At 41.1% G+C, this 21,307-nt stretch overlaps 1 protein-coding gene across 1 annotated transcript in view; it reads right to left on the bottom strand.

The window, feature by feature from the left end:
* Positions 1 to 12,872, bottom strand: part of RASSF5 (Ras association domain family member 5) — a 103,738-nt gene extending 90,866 nt beyond the window's left edge. The window contains exon 1 of the mRNA XM_070745542.1: positions 11,951 to 12,872. Coding sequence (XP_070601643.1) covers positions 11,951 to 12,623 — 673 coding nt within the window. The 5' untranslated portion in view covers positions 12,624 to 12,872. The remainder of the gene's footprint in view (positions 1 to 11,950) is intronic.
* Between the last annotated feature and the right edge of the window lie 8,435 nt (positions 12,873 to 21,307).

Raw genomic sequence — 21,307 nt, 5'->3', positions numbered from 1 at the left:
TGAATCTGGCTTCCCCCATTTACTTTGCTTGTTCAAATCCCACTGGGAAAGTGTAAATAGCAATCACATTTATTTATTTAATTATCTAATTGGATTTCTATGCCACCCTTCTCCATAGACTCAGACCTCAGGATGCTGCAACCATTGTAAATTCATACTAGTTGCCAAGCATCCAAATTTTGATCAGATGATCATGATGAATGAACAATCATAAGTGCAAGAACCTGTTGTAAATCATTTTTGTATAGTGCCGTTGTAAGTTGGAATGGTTGTTAAACAAATGGCTATTAGTTGAAGACTAACTGTTGTAGGATATGTTCATATGCTGGATATGAACTAGCTCCCATTGATTCAAATATAAACAAGAGGTTCCAACTGAGATAAACTTCACTGCACAATGAAACCAGTGTTCCCTCTAATTTTTTGGGGGGTGGGCGGAAAAGTATAGTGTCTGAGCGACAGTCCCTTCGGGACTGGGCGGCACAGAAATAATAAATAAATAAATAAATAAATAAACAAACAAACAAACAAACAAATAAAAAACCCACCCTGTTTTGCCTCAGAGAATTTCAAAATAAAATACTGTACTGTGTGTCTATAACAGTGAGCTCATAATAGGGCAACTCTATCAATATCAAAATGCCACTTAAATAGTTGAGCTAGTTTCAAATTAGATTTTGATTTTCTTTCTCTCTTCCTTACTCCCATTCTTTTTCTTTCTCTTTTCCTTCCTCTCTTTTTTCTATCTGTTTCTCTCTCTTCCTCTCTTCCTCTCTCTCTCCTTCCCTCTCACTCTTTCCCTCTCGGCTTCTGGGCAGGTTTGGAAAACTCTGAGTTGATGATGATTTTTAAGTGAGCGATTGCTCACTGCTCAGCTTAGAGGGAACTATGCAATGAAACTCTGATCATCTGCAACTGTTACCTCCCAATCAGGCTGTGATCAAAGTTACAGCATTGTAAGAGAACTTAGTCCTATATTTGTCAGTCTTGCAATCTTTAAAATACATGGGCCTCAATTCCCAGAATTTTCCAGCCGGCATGGAATGTAAGTGAAACTGTCATCCATACATCTCAAAGTTACCAAGGTTTAGAATTGCCAGATGAGCACATTTCATTCAGAATGCTTATCACCCCATTTTCAGTTTATATATACATACATACATACATACATACATACATACATACATACATACATACATACGTACGTACATACATACGTACATACAGTACATACATACATACATACATACATAATAATAATAATAATAATAATTATTATTATTATTATTATTATTATTGTTGTTATTATTATTATTATTGGATTTGTATGCCGCCCCTCTCCGTAGACTCGGCGTGGCTAACAACAATAATAAAAACAACCTGTACAATCCAATAATAAAAAACAACTAAGACCCCTATTATAAAACCAAACATACACACAAACATACCATGCATAACTTGTAATGGCCTAGGGGGAAGGGCTATCTCAACTCCCCCATGCCTGGCAATATAAATGAGTCTTGAGTAGTTTACGAAAGACAGGGAGGGTGGGGGCAGTTCTAATCTCCGGGGGGAGTTGGTTCCAGAGGTCCGGGGCTGCCGCAGAGAAGGCTCTTCCCCTGGGGCCCACCAAACGACATTGTTTAGTCGACGGGACCCGGAGAAGGCCAACTCTGTGGGACCTTATCGGTCGCTGGGATTCGTGTGGTAGCAAGCGGTTCCGGAGGTAATCTGGTCCAATGCCATGTAGGGCTTTAAAGGTCATGACCAACACTTTGAATTGTGACCGGAAACTGATCGGCAGCCAATGCAAGCCACGGAGTGTTGAAGAAACGTGGGTGAATCTTGGAAGCCCCACAATGACTCTCACGGCTGCGTTCTGCACGATCTGAAGTTTCCGAACACTTTTCAGAGGTAGCCCCATATAGAGAGCTTTGCCATAATTGAACCTTGAGGTGATGAGGGCATGAGTGACTGTGAGTAGTGACTCCTTGTCCAAATAGGGCCGCAACTGGTGCACCAGGTGAACCTGGGCAAACGCCCTCCTCGCCACAGCTGAAAGATGATGTTCCAATGTCAGCTGTGGATCGAGGAGGACGCCCAAGTTGCGAACCCTCTCTGAGGGGGTCAGTAGTTACCCCCCCAGGGTAATGGACGGACAGATGGAATTGTCCTTGGGAGGCAAGACCCACAGCCACTGCGTCTTGTCTGGGTTGAGTTTGAGTTTGTTGACACCCATCCAGACCCCAACAGCCTCCAGGCACCGGCACATCACTTCCACTGCTTCGCTGACTGGACAAGGGGTGGAGATGTAAAGCTGGGTATCATCTGCATATTGATGATACCTCACCCCATGCCCTTGGATGATCTCACCCAGTTACCAAGGTTCAGAATTGCCAGCAAGGTCTCGCAATGTCTTTACCCACAGTAAAGAAAAAACAAGGATGGGACAACTGTCATCCTGATTCTAACTTAAACATTCATTTGTCAAGTCATTTTAATGTTACTAAAATATTATAGACCTTTATTACAAGTTATATAAGGCTTTATAACCAAAAGAAAATCTTAACATACAGAGTGATTAAAGAAACAGTAATACAGTACAAAGTCTTTCCATAAGGATGCAAACTTTGATTTGCTGGGAGGGACAGATTTGACATATCTTTGCAACCAAATCAAAGGACTGGGCATAATCCTACAGCATTAATATGCAGCTGCAGAACCCAATGGAACTCTTTTCTCTTCTGTTTACTGTTTTTAAACTCCATCCATTCTTCTGCAGATACAGTACTGTCCTACCAAAAGAAACAAATACAAAACTAGTTTTTAATCAAGTATGAACTTGAAAACAAACCATTAAAATCCAGGAAGGGAAATCTTGGATCTGGCAGAAGAAAGCTTTTTTGCTACTGAGAAGGAAGTTGCAATACTGTCAAGATATCAAGGAAAATCCATGGCAGTTCTACGACTTGCCAAAAATGTGGGCTGTACCATATCCAAAGTGGCAAGACTCATTCGCAAAAGAATGAAAAAACCAGCCATGCATCCTAGTTTTACAAGAGGCACTACCAAGAGCAATTAAAATGAGGGATTGTCTTTTCTTGATTACTAAATCCAAGTTATTTAACCCAAACTCTACTATTATTAGGCCAAGTAAGAGTGTACAAAGGCAACCTCTCTAGTTTCCAAAAAAACCTATTTACTCAACAAAATGACTTTACAAACCCAGGAAGAAAAACAAATTGAGAAACTAAAAGTTTCAACTATGTTACAGTCTTAGACAGCTAGTCTGGATATCACACATACAAAAGTGAATCTGACTGATATGTAAGTTACTTCTATGATATGTCAGTTACATCCATAACCTCTGCACACATACACACACACACGCACGCAACTAATAGTCAATTCTTTACTTTAGAAAAGCATAAAACCTAAAGTCAACTCTTTCCATTTTTAATGAGATAACAGATTGCTTGGTAGCTAGAAAATATAATAAACACCTGATAAACACCAAAACACCTAATCAACCACCCTGCAGCACCCCACCACCACCACCACCATACTCCCAACCCAGACCACCAAAACCTCTTCCTCTAAACCCTACCACCAACATCTCCACCCTGGTGAATGATGCCATGGAAAGGGCACAAAAACGCCACAATGCCATCCTTTTTGGCCTTGAGGAAAACGGGGAAACTGACTTAACAAATATACAAAACATTATCCACAATCAACATCCTCAAACAATTACCCCTGATGTCATCCTAGAGGTCTCCAGAAGCGGCCCCACACTAAAGTACAGCGACGGATCAACGGCCCCCCGACTGTGCAGAATAGTCTGCACAAACGAATCTTCCAAACAACAATTCATCAGGACCATGAACACCATTGCCAGAAACAACACCAAATACAACAAACTCAGATGCAGACCTGACTTAACATTACTCCAACGTATCCGCTCCCGCGAACTACACGCCGAACTCAGGAGACGGTGCGAACTCGGCGAAAATAACCTCTACATTGACTACCGCTCTGATTGCATCAGAATCAAAACCTACAACCCTCCCTTCATTGTCAATCCCGCTACCCCTCCACAACTTTCCAACACTTCTCCACCCACCATCCCACATCAACAATCGGACCTCCCCAGCACCTCCAGCAATGAATAGGAAAATGCGCCCCTTACTACCTTGCCTCAATCCTGCCACAACTCAACGCAATCCAATCCCCTTCCTGAACTCAAACACAACCTCAAATGCAAACTAATCAATGCAAGAAGTTTAATCAACAAGTTATCAGAATTCCTCCTTCTGCTCAACACCAACTTATTTGACATAATCTTTGTTTGTGAAACATGGCTCAACTGCTCCTTTCCTGACTCCATCATTACACAAAATAACTACCTGGTTTTCCGGTCCGACCGCGAATCCCGCAGAGGAGGTGGTGTAGCCATATTCTACAAAAGCTCACTCAATCTAAAAAACATTCAAGTCGCACAAGATTTATTCCTTCCTGAAACCCTAATCTGCGATCTTTCCCTTAACACCACTCTCCGCTTTTTACTGTGCTACAGAGCTCCAAACTATGACACTTCCCACGCATCAAAATTAACTTCCCTACTAACGTGGGCATCCTCCTGCCCCTACCCCATCATCTTCCTAGGTGACCTCAACCTACCACACATCAACTGGACACTAAACGAATGCTCCACCGAACCTATACATACCGCCATCTACAACACCGTCACCAGCCTGGGACTGGAACAATTAGTATTAAACAACACCAGACTCAACAGCTGCCTCGACCTCATCTTCTGCAATAGTAAAAGTGCTATTTATGGACTGCATATCATAGAACCCTTCTCCAACAGCGACCATAGTATGATCAACTTCAACCTCAACCTACGCCATCATAACATTCAACAGAACAACGTGTCACCTAAGTACAATTTCAGGAAAGCTAACTACGAACTCATAGACGTCAGTCTCTCATTTATTAATTGGCAATCCCTCTTCTCCAACTGCATCTCCATCGATGACCTCTACAACACGTTCTTACTCCAAATCAATAGACTTATAGATCTGTATGTTCCAATTACTCCTCCTAGAAGAAAACAGAAAAACAACATTCCCATCTCATTAAAGAAACTACAAACCAAAAAAAGATTCCTCTGGCGTAGAAACAAAAAAGGTCCTGTAAACAACTTTAAAAACCGCTACAGAAGAATATGCCAACAAATAAAAGTAGAATGTCTGAACTACCGCAGTAAACAAGAGGAAAACCTCCTACGCTCCAAATCTAACTGTGCCTTCTACAACTTCGTCAACAACAAACTTAACGACTCCAGACCTATTCCACCTCTCATTGGACCACACAACAAAGAGTACCACGACGACCCATCCAAAGCAAATCTTTTCAACTCCTTCTTTGGCTCCGTTTTTGTTAACAGTAATAACTCATCCCCCCTCTTCGCAAATCGCACTCCTAACTCATTAAATAACCTAAGCCAAATCATCTTCACCACAGACTACGTTGGAAAAGCAATCCGTGATCTCAAACCTTCCCTATCTGTCGATCCAGATGGTCTTTGTGCATACTTCCTAAGAAAACTCTCATCTGCCATAGCTGAACCTCTAAGCATCATCTTCCAAAATTCCTTCATGACCAGCACTCTCCCCAAACTGTGGTCAAAAGCAGTAGTCATCCCCATCTTCAAAAAAGGAGACCCATCACTAGTTGACAACTACAGACCCATATCACTATGCTGTGTACCTTGTAAAATCATGGAATCAATTATAAATCGTTCAATCACTCTCTACTTAGAATCTAACAACCTACTATCAAAAAAACAATTTGGATTCCGTAAGAAACTATCCTGCAACCTACAACTACTCCACTGCAAAAACATCTGGACTACCCACCTTGATCAAGGAAAATTCATCGATGCAATTTATATCGACTTCTGCAAAGCCTTTGACTCAGTGGTTCACGACAAACTTCTCCTAAAACTCAAATCCTATGGCATCTCAGGACTCCTCCACAACTGGATTACCGCATTCTTGTCAAACAGACAACAAGTTGTCAAAATCGGAAGCGCCATTTCCTCCCCTGTCCCTGTCAAAAGCGGCATTCCCCAAGGCAGCGTACTAGGTCCTACTCTTTTCATCCTATACATCAACGACCTCTGCGATAATATCGTAAGCAACTGTGTACTTTTTGCTGACGATGTGAAACTCTTCAACACCACCGACAACACACTCACTCTTCAAAAAGACCTTGACTTCATTTCAGATTGGTCCAACACCTGGCAACTTCAAATATCAACCAACAAATGCTCTACCCTCCACATCGGCAAAAAGAATCCAAACCACATATATGAACTGAATAAACAAATCCTCACTACCAACCAACACTCAGTAAAAGACCTCGGAATACTCATTTCAAATGACCTAAGTGCTAAAGCCCACTGCAACAATATCGCCAAAAAAGCCTCCAGAGTTGTTAACCTGATCCTACGCAGCTTTTGCTCCGGCAATCTCACACTACTCACAAGAGCCTACAAAACCTATGCCAGACCCATTCTCGAATACAGCTCATCTGCCTGGAACCCACACCGCATCTCAGACATCAACACTCTCGAAAACGTCCAAAGATACTTCACCAGAAGAGCCCTCCACTCCTCCACTCGAAACAGAATACCCTACGAAAATAGACTAACCATCCTGGGCCTTGAAAGCCTAGAACTAAGGCGTCTAAAACACGATCTAAGTATTGCCCACAAGATCATACGCTGCAACGTCCTTCCGGCCAACGACTACTTCAGCTTCAACAGCAACAACACAAGAGCACACAATAGATTCAAACTTAATATCAATCGCTCCAAACTTGACTGCAAAAAATACGACTTTAACAATCGAGTTGTCGAAGCGTGGAACTCATTACCGGACTCAATAGTGTCAACCCCCAATCCCCTACACTTCTCCATTAAACTCTCCACGATTGACCTCTCCCGATTCCTCAGAGGCCAGTAAGGGGCGTATATAAGTGCACTGTTGTGCCTATCGTCCCCTGTCCAATTCTCTTTTCTTACCTCTTTTATCTTATATATTCTCTCCTCTATATATATTCTCTTCCTATCCACTTCCCTTCTTTTTACTTCCTATCTTTATATATATATTCCTAATGTATATTCTCTCTCATATGTATTGTATATTGGACAAAGAATAAATAAATAAAAATAAATAAATAAAAATAGAAATCAGTGGACTGGGTTTTTCATATTAATAAGTGTGAATATAATTCTAAGAAGCTGTAACTTGCTTAGACTCAAAATTATCTTGTTATTTTTCTTGTTAATGCTAAATACAACTGCTTTTCCTTTTTGCAAAGATCCTTAGATAGCTACAATAGTGCAGGACAAAATACTTTGTTGCTAAGAAAGCTGGAGTAAAAAGAAAATACCGGTACACATTTTTAGTTTTTTCATAGAATTTCTCAGCAAAAAAACCAAGGTGGCATGGTACCATTCAGATCTGAAGGTTGAATTTTAATCTTCATTAAAAGCTACACTCATTTCATTAACCCCATTAAATGATTGAAGCCTTACAGCATCACTTAAAAAGATGTGCTTGAAACAATGTTAGGATTTTTTAAAAAAACATATTTTCATATCGTCAACTCCAACTTACTTCTCAATTATAAATGAGCATTTTTCCTTCAGTGAACAGTTTATGTAGTTACTCTAAAAAGCTGCTCATAAAATCACCCCACCAAAATATTAAAAAGTCAACCAGCCTTCGGCATTTATAGGAAGAATATAAAACAGAAGCATGAAATACCCAAAATAGAAATCCATGATGTATTCATAGCCAATTTGGAGAACTGCATTTGTTCTCATCTGGCATTTGTTCTCATCTGTTCTCATCATTCTTAGACTGTGGGTTATTTCCACTGGCCTAGGCATAAGACCAACTGAATTCAAGAGATCCTCTGAATTGCTCTGTGTAGGATTGCCTTGCTGGGTTTCAAGAACCAGCAGACCCTTTGGATAACCAATTGGACTTTGTTGTTAGAGAAAATGAATTCATTACTGCAGTAATTCAGGGAGAAAATAGACTGTTATAAAGCCTAGATCAATCGAAAAGATGCAAAATTGTGTAGAGTACATGATTCAACTACTAATCACTTTCTATAATAAATACAACATATTAGTTTTTAAACAGGTCCTGAGTCTCAGTAATCCACTTGAAGATTTTTGGTAGAGATAGATAGATAGATAGATAGATAGATAGATAGATAGATAGATAGATAGATAGATAGATAGATAGGAGAGAGAGGCAGACAGACAGACATACATAGAGAAAGAGAAATAGATATAGATGATTAATTGATACAGATTCACATACAAACAATTTATATGTACTGTATATGTATATGTATAATTATCAGCAAAAATATGTTACACACACACACACACTGTATATATACACACAAATGAGAGCTTATGCACCAAGACAAATTCCTTGTGTGTCTACACTTGGCCAATAAAGAATTCTATTCTATTCTATTCTATTCTAACATATACATGTTCTTCTGTCGAGTCACCTGGTATACCCAAATATGGGAAGGAGCATATTGCTTCTTTTTGCCTTTCAGCCGCACTCCAGGGGCACATCCAGGCTACAAACCATATTTTCAAACTTACATTTTTGCTGATAAAGAAATAAAGGAAGACTAAAATAGATCTATTTCAAGCTATTGAAAATAGCTAGCCATATCCTTTTACCTAGCTTTTATATCCAAGTTGGAACCCTGGAAGGGTATGGCTAGCTGATGAGAGCTAAATAGCTTGAAACAGATCTATACTAGTCTCCCTTTATTTCTTTATCAGCAAAAATGTAAGTTTGAGTGTGTGTGTGTGTGTGTGTGTGTGTGTGAAGAAATGATAGACATCATGATCTCCTCAACTGGAACACAGAAATAAAACAAAAAATAAATTATCCATCCATTCCAAATAAGAACGTGGCATTATATTACTACTGTCATTTATCTGAAAAGCTAAACAGAGTATCTAAAACTTACAGACTGTCAAGAATTCAGACCTATTGGCTTTATCTTTTAGAGACAGAATGGTAAACAGAGATCAAGTTGAACAGACTGAGGAACATAGATCAACACAATTCTGATATCAGCAGGATGACAGGCACCTAATGATTGAACCGCCATGCAGCCATTTGTAAAGGACATCCTCAAATGGAAAGAAAACCCAATTGTAAGAGATCAAAGCGGGATGACATTCACACAAATGTGTGTTCTGTTCAACAGTCGGAAGCTAGTTCAAGGTATCTTGCAGAGTTTTTAAGCGTTCTGCTCTTAAGAAAATCAGTTCAAATACCACAAAATGATGGAGGTCAGGCTTTTCTTTTCTTTTTTTCCAGTAAAAGTTTTTTGTCCCCTCTACATCAAAAATATAGGTAACATACATCATATATGCCTTCCATAGAAATCAATATACATGTATTTTCGCTTTAAAACAATAGTACAATAACCTAAGTTACGTTCCAATTTTAATTTTATTATTCAATCCATCTCAATCTTCCCTCTCCCCACTTCCCTCTTTCAGGTGGCTATTCTACTTCCAGTACCTACTTTCTTACATCTTATCTCCCCTTTCCTACTACCATCTCTTCCTTTTTCCTTCTTACTTCTCTGTCTCTCCTTCTACTCTCTCTCTTTCCTCCTCTTTCCTTCCTCTTTCTCTATCTCCCTTTCTACTCTCTCTCCTTTCTCTCCTTCTTTCCTTCTTCCTCTTATGCCCTCTATGTCAGTGGTTCTTAACCTTTCTAATGCCGCGACCCCTTCATACAATTCCTCATGTTGTGGTGACCCCCAACCATAGGTCTAGCACCAATTCCCCCAAGAGAGTTTTAAACTGATTGAAGGGAGGTCAGAGGGACACCCCCCCCACTGTAAACGCCTGATTGATCAGATTGTAAAAATATGTTCCAAGGCACCAGAATAAAAACTTTACTTCCTAACACCATGGGAAATTTGTCCTTTCCCATGGTCTTAGGCGACCCCAGTGAAACGGTTTTTCGACCCCCAAAGAGCAGCGAAGGGCTGCAAAAAATGTTACTACCACACTGGCATGGCTTATTTTGTGGGTGTGGCTTGTCGGCCATGTGACCAGGTGGGAGTGGCTTGACAATCATGTGACCGGGGCATGCTTAAAGGTCATGTGACTGGCTTAAAGGTGGCCAACTTGATGTCAAGGATTTGGTTTAGGGTTAGGATGCCTGGCCTCTCCTCAGCTCAAAGAGATACAATTTCTCTTACTATTATGGAACATCCAAATATACTCTTTAATTCTATGTATATATGACATATGTATACATACATATTACACACAGGCACACAAAAATATACATTGCCTACTATATAAAGTGTATGTATACACACACACATGCACAGCTCTTCTAAAATTATGCACATTCAGCCTCATTTACTGCGATAGGAAAAACACACCCAGAAAAAAAGGAAAAAATTCAATTTTTTTCTACCTGTTCTGTGTACCTGATGGTACCCATAGGCGCCCATCACTGCCAAAGGGGTCCCGACCCTCAGGTTGAGAACCACTGCTTTAAATCCTTCCCTGTGTGGATAGTCTGAGGCTTTTCTGAGAGCTTTCATGAGGATGGAAACTGAATGCAATGAGGATATACAGGCCCTGCCCTGGGCAATAACTTATACATATGGAGGAGACACCCACAACACACACACATCTATTCTGTGACCCAAGGAGCCTTCCCAGTCTAAAGTGCTGGAGGCAGTAACTAGAGTTGGCTAGAGATGAAGCTGACAATGGAGAAGAATGAGATGATGTTAAATAAGCAAGAAGAATGAGAGGGCTGCCCTTCTGTGGAGTGAAAGAGTAGTAGCCACTTACTCCTACCCAATAAAAAAAAAAGAGAGAGAAAGCAACCAGACATGGGGTAGGGTGGGGGTGGGATAGCATTTAGGAATAGCATTTAGACCGGTGGTTCCCAACCTTTTTTTAGCCGTGTCGCACCTAAGCATCTCTAAAATCCTGAGACTTCCCCTCCCATGACATATAATTCTTATTATTCAAAAAGTGAACCACTCACGCCAAAGAATCCTAAAAAGCCATTAACTAGGTTTAAACAAGGTTCCAACTGCCCCCATTAAAAATGAAATTTCCCCCCTGTCGGGTGTGGGTCCCAAGTTGGGAACCATGGATTTAGATTAATATACCGCTTCGTAGTGCTTGTACAGCTCCCTCTAAGCGGTTTACAGAGTCAGCCTATTGCCCCCAACAACCTGGGCCTCGTTTCACCCACCTCGGAAGTATGGAAGGCTGAGTCAACCTTGAGCTGGCGGCCGAGGAGAAGAGTGGATGAATGGGGTCCTCTACAGGTATATGGAATGGGAATAGGAATAGGAAGGCATTGGAATGGGATGGAATGGGAATGGGAATAGGAATAGGAATAGGAATGGGGATGGGGATAGGGATGGAGATGGGAATAGGAATAGGAAGGAATTGAATGGGATGGGATGGGAATGGCAATGGCAATAGGAATAGGATGGGATCGGAATGGGAATGGCAATCGGAATGGGAATGGCAATAGGAATGGGATGGGAAGGGAATGGGAACGGGAATAGGATGAGATGGGAATGGAAATAGGAATGGGATGGGAATGGAAATAGGAATGGGATAGGATAGAACAGAACAGAACAGAACAGAACAGAATTCTTTATTGGCCAAGTGTGATTGGACACACACCTGCCAAATCCAGGTAAGGAGGCTCAGACCCACGGGGACATCATTTGCCTCTGCCACGTTTCGGGCCAAAAAGGAAAAAAGAAAAGGCAGGAAGCGGCTCCCTAGAGAGGGCCGAGGAGCGGGGGAGGGGGGACACGAGAGACTTACTGGCACAGCGGAGCGCCCGCTGCTGCACCGCCTCCCCGCACAGGTCGCACCAGCCCCTCCAGAGCGCGAAGTCTTCGAAGCGGTGCCCTTCGCCCTTCTCCTCCCGCACTCGGGGGTCCCGCGGCTGCTCGAAAATGGTGCGCACGTCGGGCAGGAGGCGAGGCGCTCCCGACCTCAGGCGGAGCCGCTGGTGGTGGTGGCCGGAGCGGAAAGGCTTAGCGGCGCGGGCAGGAGAAGCGGGCGGCTCCTGAGGTAATAAACGAACCCCGAGCGGAGCCTCTTCTCCGGGAGCCCCGCGAACTCCGGCTCCGTCCTCACCCACTTGCCCGACGGCCGCCTCACGCTCGGCTTCCGCGCCGCTTCCGAGGGGCCTCCCGTGGCAGGAGGCGAAGGGCGACACTCCGTGGCTCTCCGTCGGGCGCTCGGCTTCGCGTCCCGCCTCGCCGTCCTTCTCTACGTCCGCGCCCCGCCGGGGAAGCTGCGGCTCTTCTCGCTCCTGCGGCTGCCTCCGCCTCGGCAACGGCGGCGGCAGCGGCGGCTGCTTCATGTCATTGGCAGCGGAGCGCTTGAAGCCCTTCTTCCGCTCGCTGGCGCTCCGGCTCTGCAGGAAGAGCTGCTGCTCCTTATCCAGCAGCAGCGGGTAAGGGTACTGCCCGATGGCCGGGGAAGCCATGGCCCTGGCGCGCGGGCTGGCGGGCGGCCCCAACAGCTGCGACCTGCCGGCGGGTGGCCAGCAGCGCAGGCGCTCTTCAGAGGGACCTGCGGAGGCTTGCGAAGGAGAGGGAGGGTGGAGCGAGGGAGGGAGGGAGTGGGTGAGCGGCCACCCCCGCACCGCGCGAAGCTTCCGATGCTGGCTACCAAATTGGTGGGCCTCGGCGAACGGAGTGCCACGCTTCAAGTCCGGGTTCCGGCCTCTTTCCCTCTGAGTTGAGCTGGCTGGAAAAATTGGGTTGTGGGGAAAAGATAAGTCATTCTGTACGTGCTCAGAGGCAAGAGGCAGGATTCTTTCTTTCTTTCTTTCTTTCTTTCTTTCTTTCTTTCTTCTTTTTCTCCTCCTCCTCCCTCTTCCTCTTTCTTCCTCTTTGTCCTCTCCTCCTCCTCTCCTTCTCCTTCTCCCCCCCTCACCTTCTCCCCTTCCCCCTCCTCCTCATCCTCTTCCTCTCCTTCACCTTCTCCTCCTCCCCCCTCCTCCTCCTCTTCTTCTGCTTCCTACTCCTACTCCCCCCTCCAATAATAGAAACAACAACAGAGTTGGAAGAGACCTTGGAGGTCTTCTATTCCAACCCATTTCTAAGGAGGTCTGTAAGGAGCATAAGCGCCATGTGAATCTTCCAATGCTGGCTTGGTCCAGCTACCGTCCCTATCCTACTGTCCTCTTTTATCGTTACTTTTTACTTATGTTTATACAAACTACTCCTATCCTATACATGTTTCACAAATACATACATACATACATACATACATACATACATACATACATACATACATACATTAAAAAAATAACCCCCTGCTTAGGCAGGAAAACCTACAACACTTCACACAAATAGCTAACCAACATCTTCTTAAAATTTTCCAGTGTTGGAGCAGTCACAACTTTTTGGAGTCAAGCTGTTCACTGATTAATTGTTCTACACAGCAAGGTAGATTTTCTTCCTCAACGTTTAGAGCGGGTGGGGGGACCTTCTTTGCCCTGGTTAATCTGAGGCCTAAGTTCATCCTAAAGGACTCATGAAATAATAGCTGTGTTGACACCCAAGTTTGATTAAACCCTCATTCTCATGGCAAGGTACCAAAAACAAAACACCAGAGAAAGTGTCCGGCACTCAGCCTCTGCCACACAAGATTTGCAGATCAAATCAAAGGAAGCTTTTACATTCATAGCTGCATATATTCAAGGCTTAATAAAAGAGGCTGTGAGTACAGGTAGTCGTCATCTTACAACTACACTGAAAAAAGTGATTACAACTGCTTTTCACACACTACTATTGCAGCACCCTTGTAGGTCAGGTGATAACCTTTTACATCAAGGTTGTCAAACAAACAAGCTTTCCCATTGACTCAAACAAAGTCAATGGGAAAGCCAGATTCACTTAACAACCATGTTAATAACTTAACAACTCTACTGATTCACTTTACAATAGTGGTAAGGAAGGTCATTAAATGGGGCAAAACTCATTTAACAAGTACTTGCTTAACAATGGAAACTGGGTTCAGTCATCATAAGTCAGGATTCACCTGTATTTATCTTGACCATAATATCTAACCACGTTATGATTTGGTATATATTGTGTGAATACCCTGAACGTTTTTTTTAAAGTGAGTTTATCTTTCACTATGTGCAAAATGCTTTCTCCTTTCCTATCTGGAATAATAGGATATGTTTCCTTCTCTGGGATCTACCATATTTTTCTGAATATAAGAAAAGAAAATACACACCAGAGTACAAGACACACTTTAGTTTTGGGAGAGGAAAATAAGGGGAAAAAATCTACCTACCAGATTCACCTGGCTAGCGTCCTTAGTCTGGTCAGCTTCAGTACATTATTTTATCCTTTGGTTAGGGCTGAAAAAAAATCTTCTTTGAGGGGAATAGCAATGAAAACAAGCCTGCAAAGACTTATGGCTGAAAAAAACTTCTTCAAAGGGAGTAGGAATGAAAAAATCCTGCAAGCCAGAAAGAGCTTTAGCACCTTGTTAGGGCTGGTGGGGAAAAGCTTCGAAAAAGCTACATTTGGAATATAAGACACACCCAAATTTTCAGCCGCTTTTGGGGAAGAGTTGTGGTTGAAGCGGACGACACGAGCACACAACAGATTTAAACTTAATATTAACCTCTCCAAACTTGACTGTAAAAAATATGACTTCAGTAACCGAGTTGTCGAAGCGTGGAACTCATTACCGGACTCCATAGTGTCATCCCCAAACCCCCAACACTTTTCCCTTAGATTATCTACAGTTGACCTATCCAGATTCCTAAGAGGTCAGTAAGGGGCGAGTACAAGTGCACTAGAGTGTCTTCCATCCCCTGTCCTATTGCTCTCCTATATCTCCTATTCCTTTCTTCTATTCCTATATCTCTTCTTCTATTCTTTCATTGATATGTTCTATTACTATATCTTCTTTTCTATTATTTCTTAGATATATTTTACTATGAGTATCTCCTCTATAACCTTCATCATGTATTTTACTATGTGTATATAGATATATACCCACTAAAACCCTCATTGTGTATTGGACAAAATAAATAAATAAAAATAAATAAAATAAATAAATAAGGTGCATCTTATACTCCGAAAACTATGGTATATTCAGTCTTAAACAGAAAAGGGAAAACCACAGTGCAGTGCTGTGTGACCCCATTCTGAGTTATATTTTAAAAAGCTGCAATGACCTTATTCATAGAAGCTGGGCGGAAGTGCTGCGGTTGTGAAGAGATATTGGCATTAAGGAATGTTGTGTTATACAATTCAGAAACAGCGCTGAGCAATTGATACACGAGAAAGCAAGCCACTGTGGCATTTGGGCCTCTCATAGGCTGGGTTGATACAACGGGCTAAAGCACAATTCATTTAATTGGGAGAGTTATTTCACTGTATGAACCTAAAACAGATCAGTTGAATGCCAAACACTCTTGCTATGGGGATATACACAACCTGAGTCAGTTCTGTTTTCTTTTTCTCATTGAGTGGTTTCTGGAATTTGTCAGATGTTTAATCTCAGCTTCTTCTGGGGATTTTTGGAGAATCATGACAGGGAAATTCCTAGCTGTATTATCAGTATAAGGATTAAAGACTCTGTAAGTTAACCTTTTGATTTCCCATCAAGAAGTGAAACTTTGTAGAAGTTAATACTGACCTTTATTTCTTCATCCAAAGCACAGCTGATCAGCTTCTTCATCCAAAGCACAGCTGATCAGCTCCACAGCTGTGTTTCTGACGGAATCCATCTTCTGAGCATGTGCAGAAGTGAAATTGCATGAGGGCATGCACGCAGCGCATGAGCAGAACGATCATGTGTGCAGAACATTGCAATGCAAACCAATGGTGAAGGTTAGTGGAACCCATCTTCTGCCACACACATCACACCTTCACATATAATGCTAAGCCATACCTGATCTGTAATTTATTGAACAAACCACAATTATCTAGGTTAACATACGAAGTGGTGTTCTGTCGGGCTCTCTGGTAGAATCCTCCCAAAAATTCACAGGTACAAATTTCAGACACACACACATTTGAAAATTCAAAACAATGTTCTTTATAATGAAAATTCACTTAAACCAAGCCCTCTTTTGGTATAGCAAAGAGCACTCGTCTCCAAACAAACTGGTAATTTGTACAAGTCCCTTATCAGTTCTGTGATACTTAGCTTGCAGCTGTGAGGTAATTCACAGTCCTTCTTCTTTCACAAAGTGAAACACACTTTGCTCTGGTTTAGTTTCAAAGCAGGGAAAAATCAGCACACAAAAGGTCAAAGTCAGTAAAACAGTCACGAAACACAAGGATCAGATAATCCTCCACAATGGCCAAACCCACATACTGCTATTTATAGCAGCCTCACTAATTACCACAGCCCCACCCAACCACAGGTGGACTCATTTTCTTTGATAATAATCTCTCAGTTGTTGCTGCCTATGCATGGCTCTCAGGATGCGTGGCTGTATCATTAACTCTTGTTCTGAATCAAAGGAGGAGCTAGATAATTGATCTCCTTCTGAGATGTCTGCCACACTCTCCTCCTCCCTGTCACTCATGTCTTCTTGGTCAGAGGAGCCTTCATCAGCAGATTCTACCGGGGGCAAAACAGGCCTGCAGCATGTGGATGTCTCCCCCACATCCACAGTCCTTGGGGCAGGAGTTGGGCCAGAGCTAACCACAACAAGTGGTGTTGGGTCCCTGCTGGTACGGCTAATTGCATGCAGCTCCACGGCTCTGGCATGCGAGTGCAGGATCGAGCGCAATTTTGCTTCCTGCACCTGTGCAGGTAGCAAAATCTGACATGGTGCGGTTTTTTTTGTTTCCCCCCACATGCGGGGAAGCAAAAACAGTTGCTGAAATGCCCGCGCACATGTGTCCCATGCAAGATTTTGCTACCTGCACAGTGCAGGAAGCAAAATTGCACTCGATCCCGCACTCATGTGCCAGAGTTGTAGAGCTGCATTCAATTAGCCGTACCAGCAGGGGCCCGCCACTGATACTAAGCCATAAGCTATGGTTTACAATTTACAAAGGTTGGATTCATACAATATGCTATACCTTACCAAACAAACTACTATAGAATATATCTTAGCATGATGTATGGGTGCAAATGCAGGACATTTTGTTGTAAGTATTTCCAAAGAATTATCAGTAGGGAGATTGACAACTCTAAAGGGTGTGATGTAATGTAAACAGCAGAAAAATGTAAACCACTATTCATGTACATGCTAGAATTTAATGCATAAGTTATGTGAAGCGTTTGTTAGAGGATTGAGTAACGAAGGATTGAGCACGTCAGAGAAATTACTGAAGTCTATGGAGGTTCTCAGTCATCTAGGTCATGGTTTTCCCATAGTTTGGGACATCCATGACTTGGATGACTGAGAATCTCCATAGACATTTAGCTATGCACAGAGCTGAAGAGGCTTCTTGGATGAAAAGCAAAACGTCTTCAAGAAAGTCCAATTGCCTCTTGAAATTTTGGGACTACATTACTGAAACACAATTTGAACACATGGCACTTAATTACCAGTATAAGGTCCTAAAAATTCCATTATTGTTTTAATGGAAAATTCACTCTGGTGACCCGTAGCCTGGATGTGTCATTCACAGGCCATGCCCACCCTGGCTCCATAAAGACAAAAAAATGTCACGTTATGTCAGATGACACAGTTGGGTTTGACACCCATGGATTAAACCATCTCTTTGCTTTCCAGGAAACACAACATTCATAGAGCTTAAATTTCAACCACCCAACAGCTGGGAAACCTTGGCAATATTTACAGGTTATAATTATTCACTAGAGAACCAGTGTGGGATAATGGTTAAGGCATCAGGCTAGAAACCAGTAGATGTGAATTCTAGTCCCATCTTAAGCACCCAGCCAGTTAGTTACTTTCTCTCAGCCTTAGGAAGGAGGTAGTAGCAAACTATTCTGAAAAACCTCAGCAAGGAAACTTCCAGGCACTTAATCTCCAAGATCAGACATAATTGAATGGACAGGAGTGGGGAAACACAAAATGCAAAAATAAAGGGAATATATAGTAAGTACATGTTTAAACAAATGTAAGCGCACACTTGGTTTCCCCAGTGACAATCTATGGAACCTAGTTCTTGGACTTCAGAGAACCTGGATATAAAAAGTATTGACACTTCTGAACTTTGGTATTGGACTCTAGAAAATATTATAATTAAATACCGGTATATATTACAGTCAACCAAGAAACTGAACAAATGGGTCATTGAACAAGTCAACAATGACCAGGCTCAAGTAATCTTACTTGTGTTTGTGTGTGTGTGTATATATGTGTGTATGTAAAAAGTCAAAATAATGGTTACAACCAATCAATCAAAATCCCATTCCTTTTCAATGGGCTTCATACAAACAATGCATGTAAAAAAAGCAAGATTTCAATCATGTTGCAACATCCACCTTGACTCTTTTTGACCAACTCAGAAATCACATCTGCCAGAGGGTCACTTTTAGCATCTTAAAATTGATTCCTGAAAGCAGCCCAAGTGTTTTTATTTTACTCTAATGGGACAACTCTAGATGAATCCATAACAATTTAAACCATAAATCATAAAAGCATAAAAACGTAGTCCCTCATTTTATTTCTCAGAATAGCTAACTAGATCCTTTTGGCTATTGGCAAGTAGCAGCGTAAACTCCTCTCCTGTTATTGTTGTCTTGCAAATAATACTTGGAGGCATGCTGCCAAAAAGCACCATTGAATCTTCAAGAGTAATAGCCATTGAAATATCTCTCTTCCATGGATTTATCACATCTCTTTTTAAAGCTATCTAAATTCAACACCATCATCGCATTTTGTTGTTAATTCTATAGGTTAATTACATTCTGTGTGAAGTTTTTTGTTCCTAGAGCAGATAAAACAGAGCTGCTAATCAGCTTTATTCAATTTCATGATTATTACAATCTCCTGATGCATGTTACTCCATTTTACATATAACTCGGCCATTCTCAATCTTGTCTATTTTTACCAAATGGAAGAATTCCTGATTATGTTGATTGTCCTTTTGTCACTTTTTTCATCTTTATTCTGTTCTTTTTAAAAAATGCAGTCAGCAGAATTCTACACATTAATTTTAGATGTGGATGTATGACGTTAATAAGTTACAATGCCTATGTTCTCAGAACATTGTCAAAAGTAAAGAATCCACGTAATGGCTTAATGGAAAGTAAAGAAATATAACATAACGTCAATCAGGTGTACATCCTGCCAGCACAAACTATTTAAGTTTAATAGAATTAGTATCTTACAAATCTCACTGAATAACGAGTTGGTTTGTTAAATAGCAGATTGCCCTTTAGATTGCAATTCTATGGAAGAAAGACAGTAACATCCAACTTTAAAAAGATGATTTGGCTCATCTAGAAACAGAATTAATCAACTTATAAATCCAAGTTTGGCTCCGTCACTGTTTTTCTTTTATACACTTAAAAGTTCCTGGAATTGATGTGATTTATATGTTTCCTAAATTGTGTGTTGGTAGATTTTGGAATTTTAGGACAGATGTTTTCTTCAAAAACAACCAAAAACATTTTGTTACTGATATTTGGCAAGTTTGCTGCCAGATTTCAACTATACAGGACTAGGTTTTTTCCCCGTGTGTGTTATAAAGAGAGTGATAAGATTTGTCTTTCTTAGTTCTTAAGCAGAGTATTGTGTATCACTCAGCATTGTGAAATATTTAACAAATTATATGTAGAATCTTAGAGTTGTGTGAATATTTAGTTTGGAGATTCCGTGTAAAAGTGAATTAGATTAATTTCTAAATGGAATGAATTTTCCAAACAAAGGAGAAAGTAGCTTTATAATGAATTGAATGTCTGATGGTGTTTGAATCATTTTGGTTGGGGTTTTTTTACCTATGGAGATTTTTAGCTGTAAATTTATATCGATTTCTGTCATGTGTATATTATTTGTTGTAAGCTGCCCTGAGACTCAGGAGAAGGGTGGCATAGAAATCAAATGAATAAATAAATAAATAATCTCTAACAAAATTGGATGCCTCTGAAACAATTGGGATAATTTTATACATGCATAGAACTTTTTAAGATCAATTTCAATTTAATGGACCCAATTAAATAATTTTGTCTGAACACCCTAATGAAATCAGGCTGATTTTATGAGGCAAATGAATAATTTAAATTAAATACTGCCTATAAAATATACTGAGCCAATATATTCTGTGAAACCCACCAAACCTCATCTGACTAATGCTGTAATTCAGCTCCACAAGGTAACACTTTCTCTATCCATTAGGCCAAAGTGGCCTGAACTCTCAGTCATATTATTCCAGGGCAACAAAGATATCATTCCATAGTCATCAGATCCCATTTTGAATTTTGTGAGCCCATTCTTTACATATTTCAGCTTATTACTTCCCTATTTTGGTTATGAAGCATGGAAATTTGTTTTGAACTTGGTTGTGTGCAGATGCAGAATAGACGAATGGGTAAGTGGGAAATAGTTTTATTTCATTTCTCCATTTTAAAGTGAGGTTTTAGGAAATTCCTAAATATGCACGGAGTCCAGATTTTTATTACGGTACTACCCAGAGGAAATTCCCTTATTAGGAAAATACGTTACATTGTTTGAAATGTCTTCTGCAGAAGTCTAACTTGAACACTTTTGTGGAGTCAGCCCTTTCTGTGATGTGCTGCAGCTTCTCCTAATTTGAGGTCTTCTTTAACTGCAGATTTCATTACCATGTTCAAGACAGTGATAGGGGAGTTATATTTCCAGACCCATAAGTGAGCCCCAGTTCAGGGATTGGTGATCTAAGAAGAGAAGACTAATCTAAGAGGATTTTTCTCTGCCTTTAAAAGCAGTGGTTTAGAATTTTGGGACTCAGTATAGTTAAACTCTTTGGGATCTATAGGAAGAATACTGTGGGTGGAAATAAATGCTTTATATATCATAAACACGTTTATTTTATTTTACCTCAGCTTTCCTTCGGTTTCCAGAAGTATAATTTAGGATTCTTCTGCATATTTCATCTTCACAAACACCCTATGAATTTGCTTAAGCTGAAAGCTAGTGGTTAGTCCTATGATGATGATGTTTAGTGAATTTCCTGACTGAGTAGGGATCCGAAATCTGTTTTGCTATGCATCCCCACCCCAAGTAAAGGA

This window comes from Erythrolamprus reginae, chromosome 3, assembly GCF_031021105.1.
Source record: "Erythrolamprus reginae isolate rEryReg1 chromosome 3, rEryReg1.hap1, whole genome shotgun sequence".
In the NCBI taxonomy this organism is placed as follows: domain Eukaryota; kingdom Metazoa; phylum Chordata; class Lepidosauria; order Squamata; family Dipsadidae; genus Erythrolamprus; species Erythrolamprus reginae.
The sequence above is the reverse complement of the archived record's forward strand: the minus strand, read 5'-3'. Positions and strand labels throughout refer to the sequence as shown.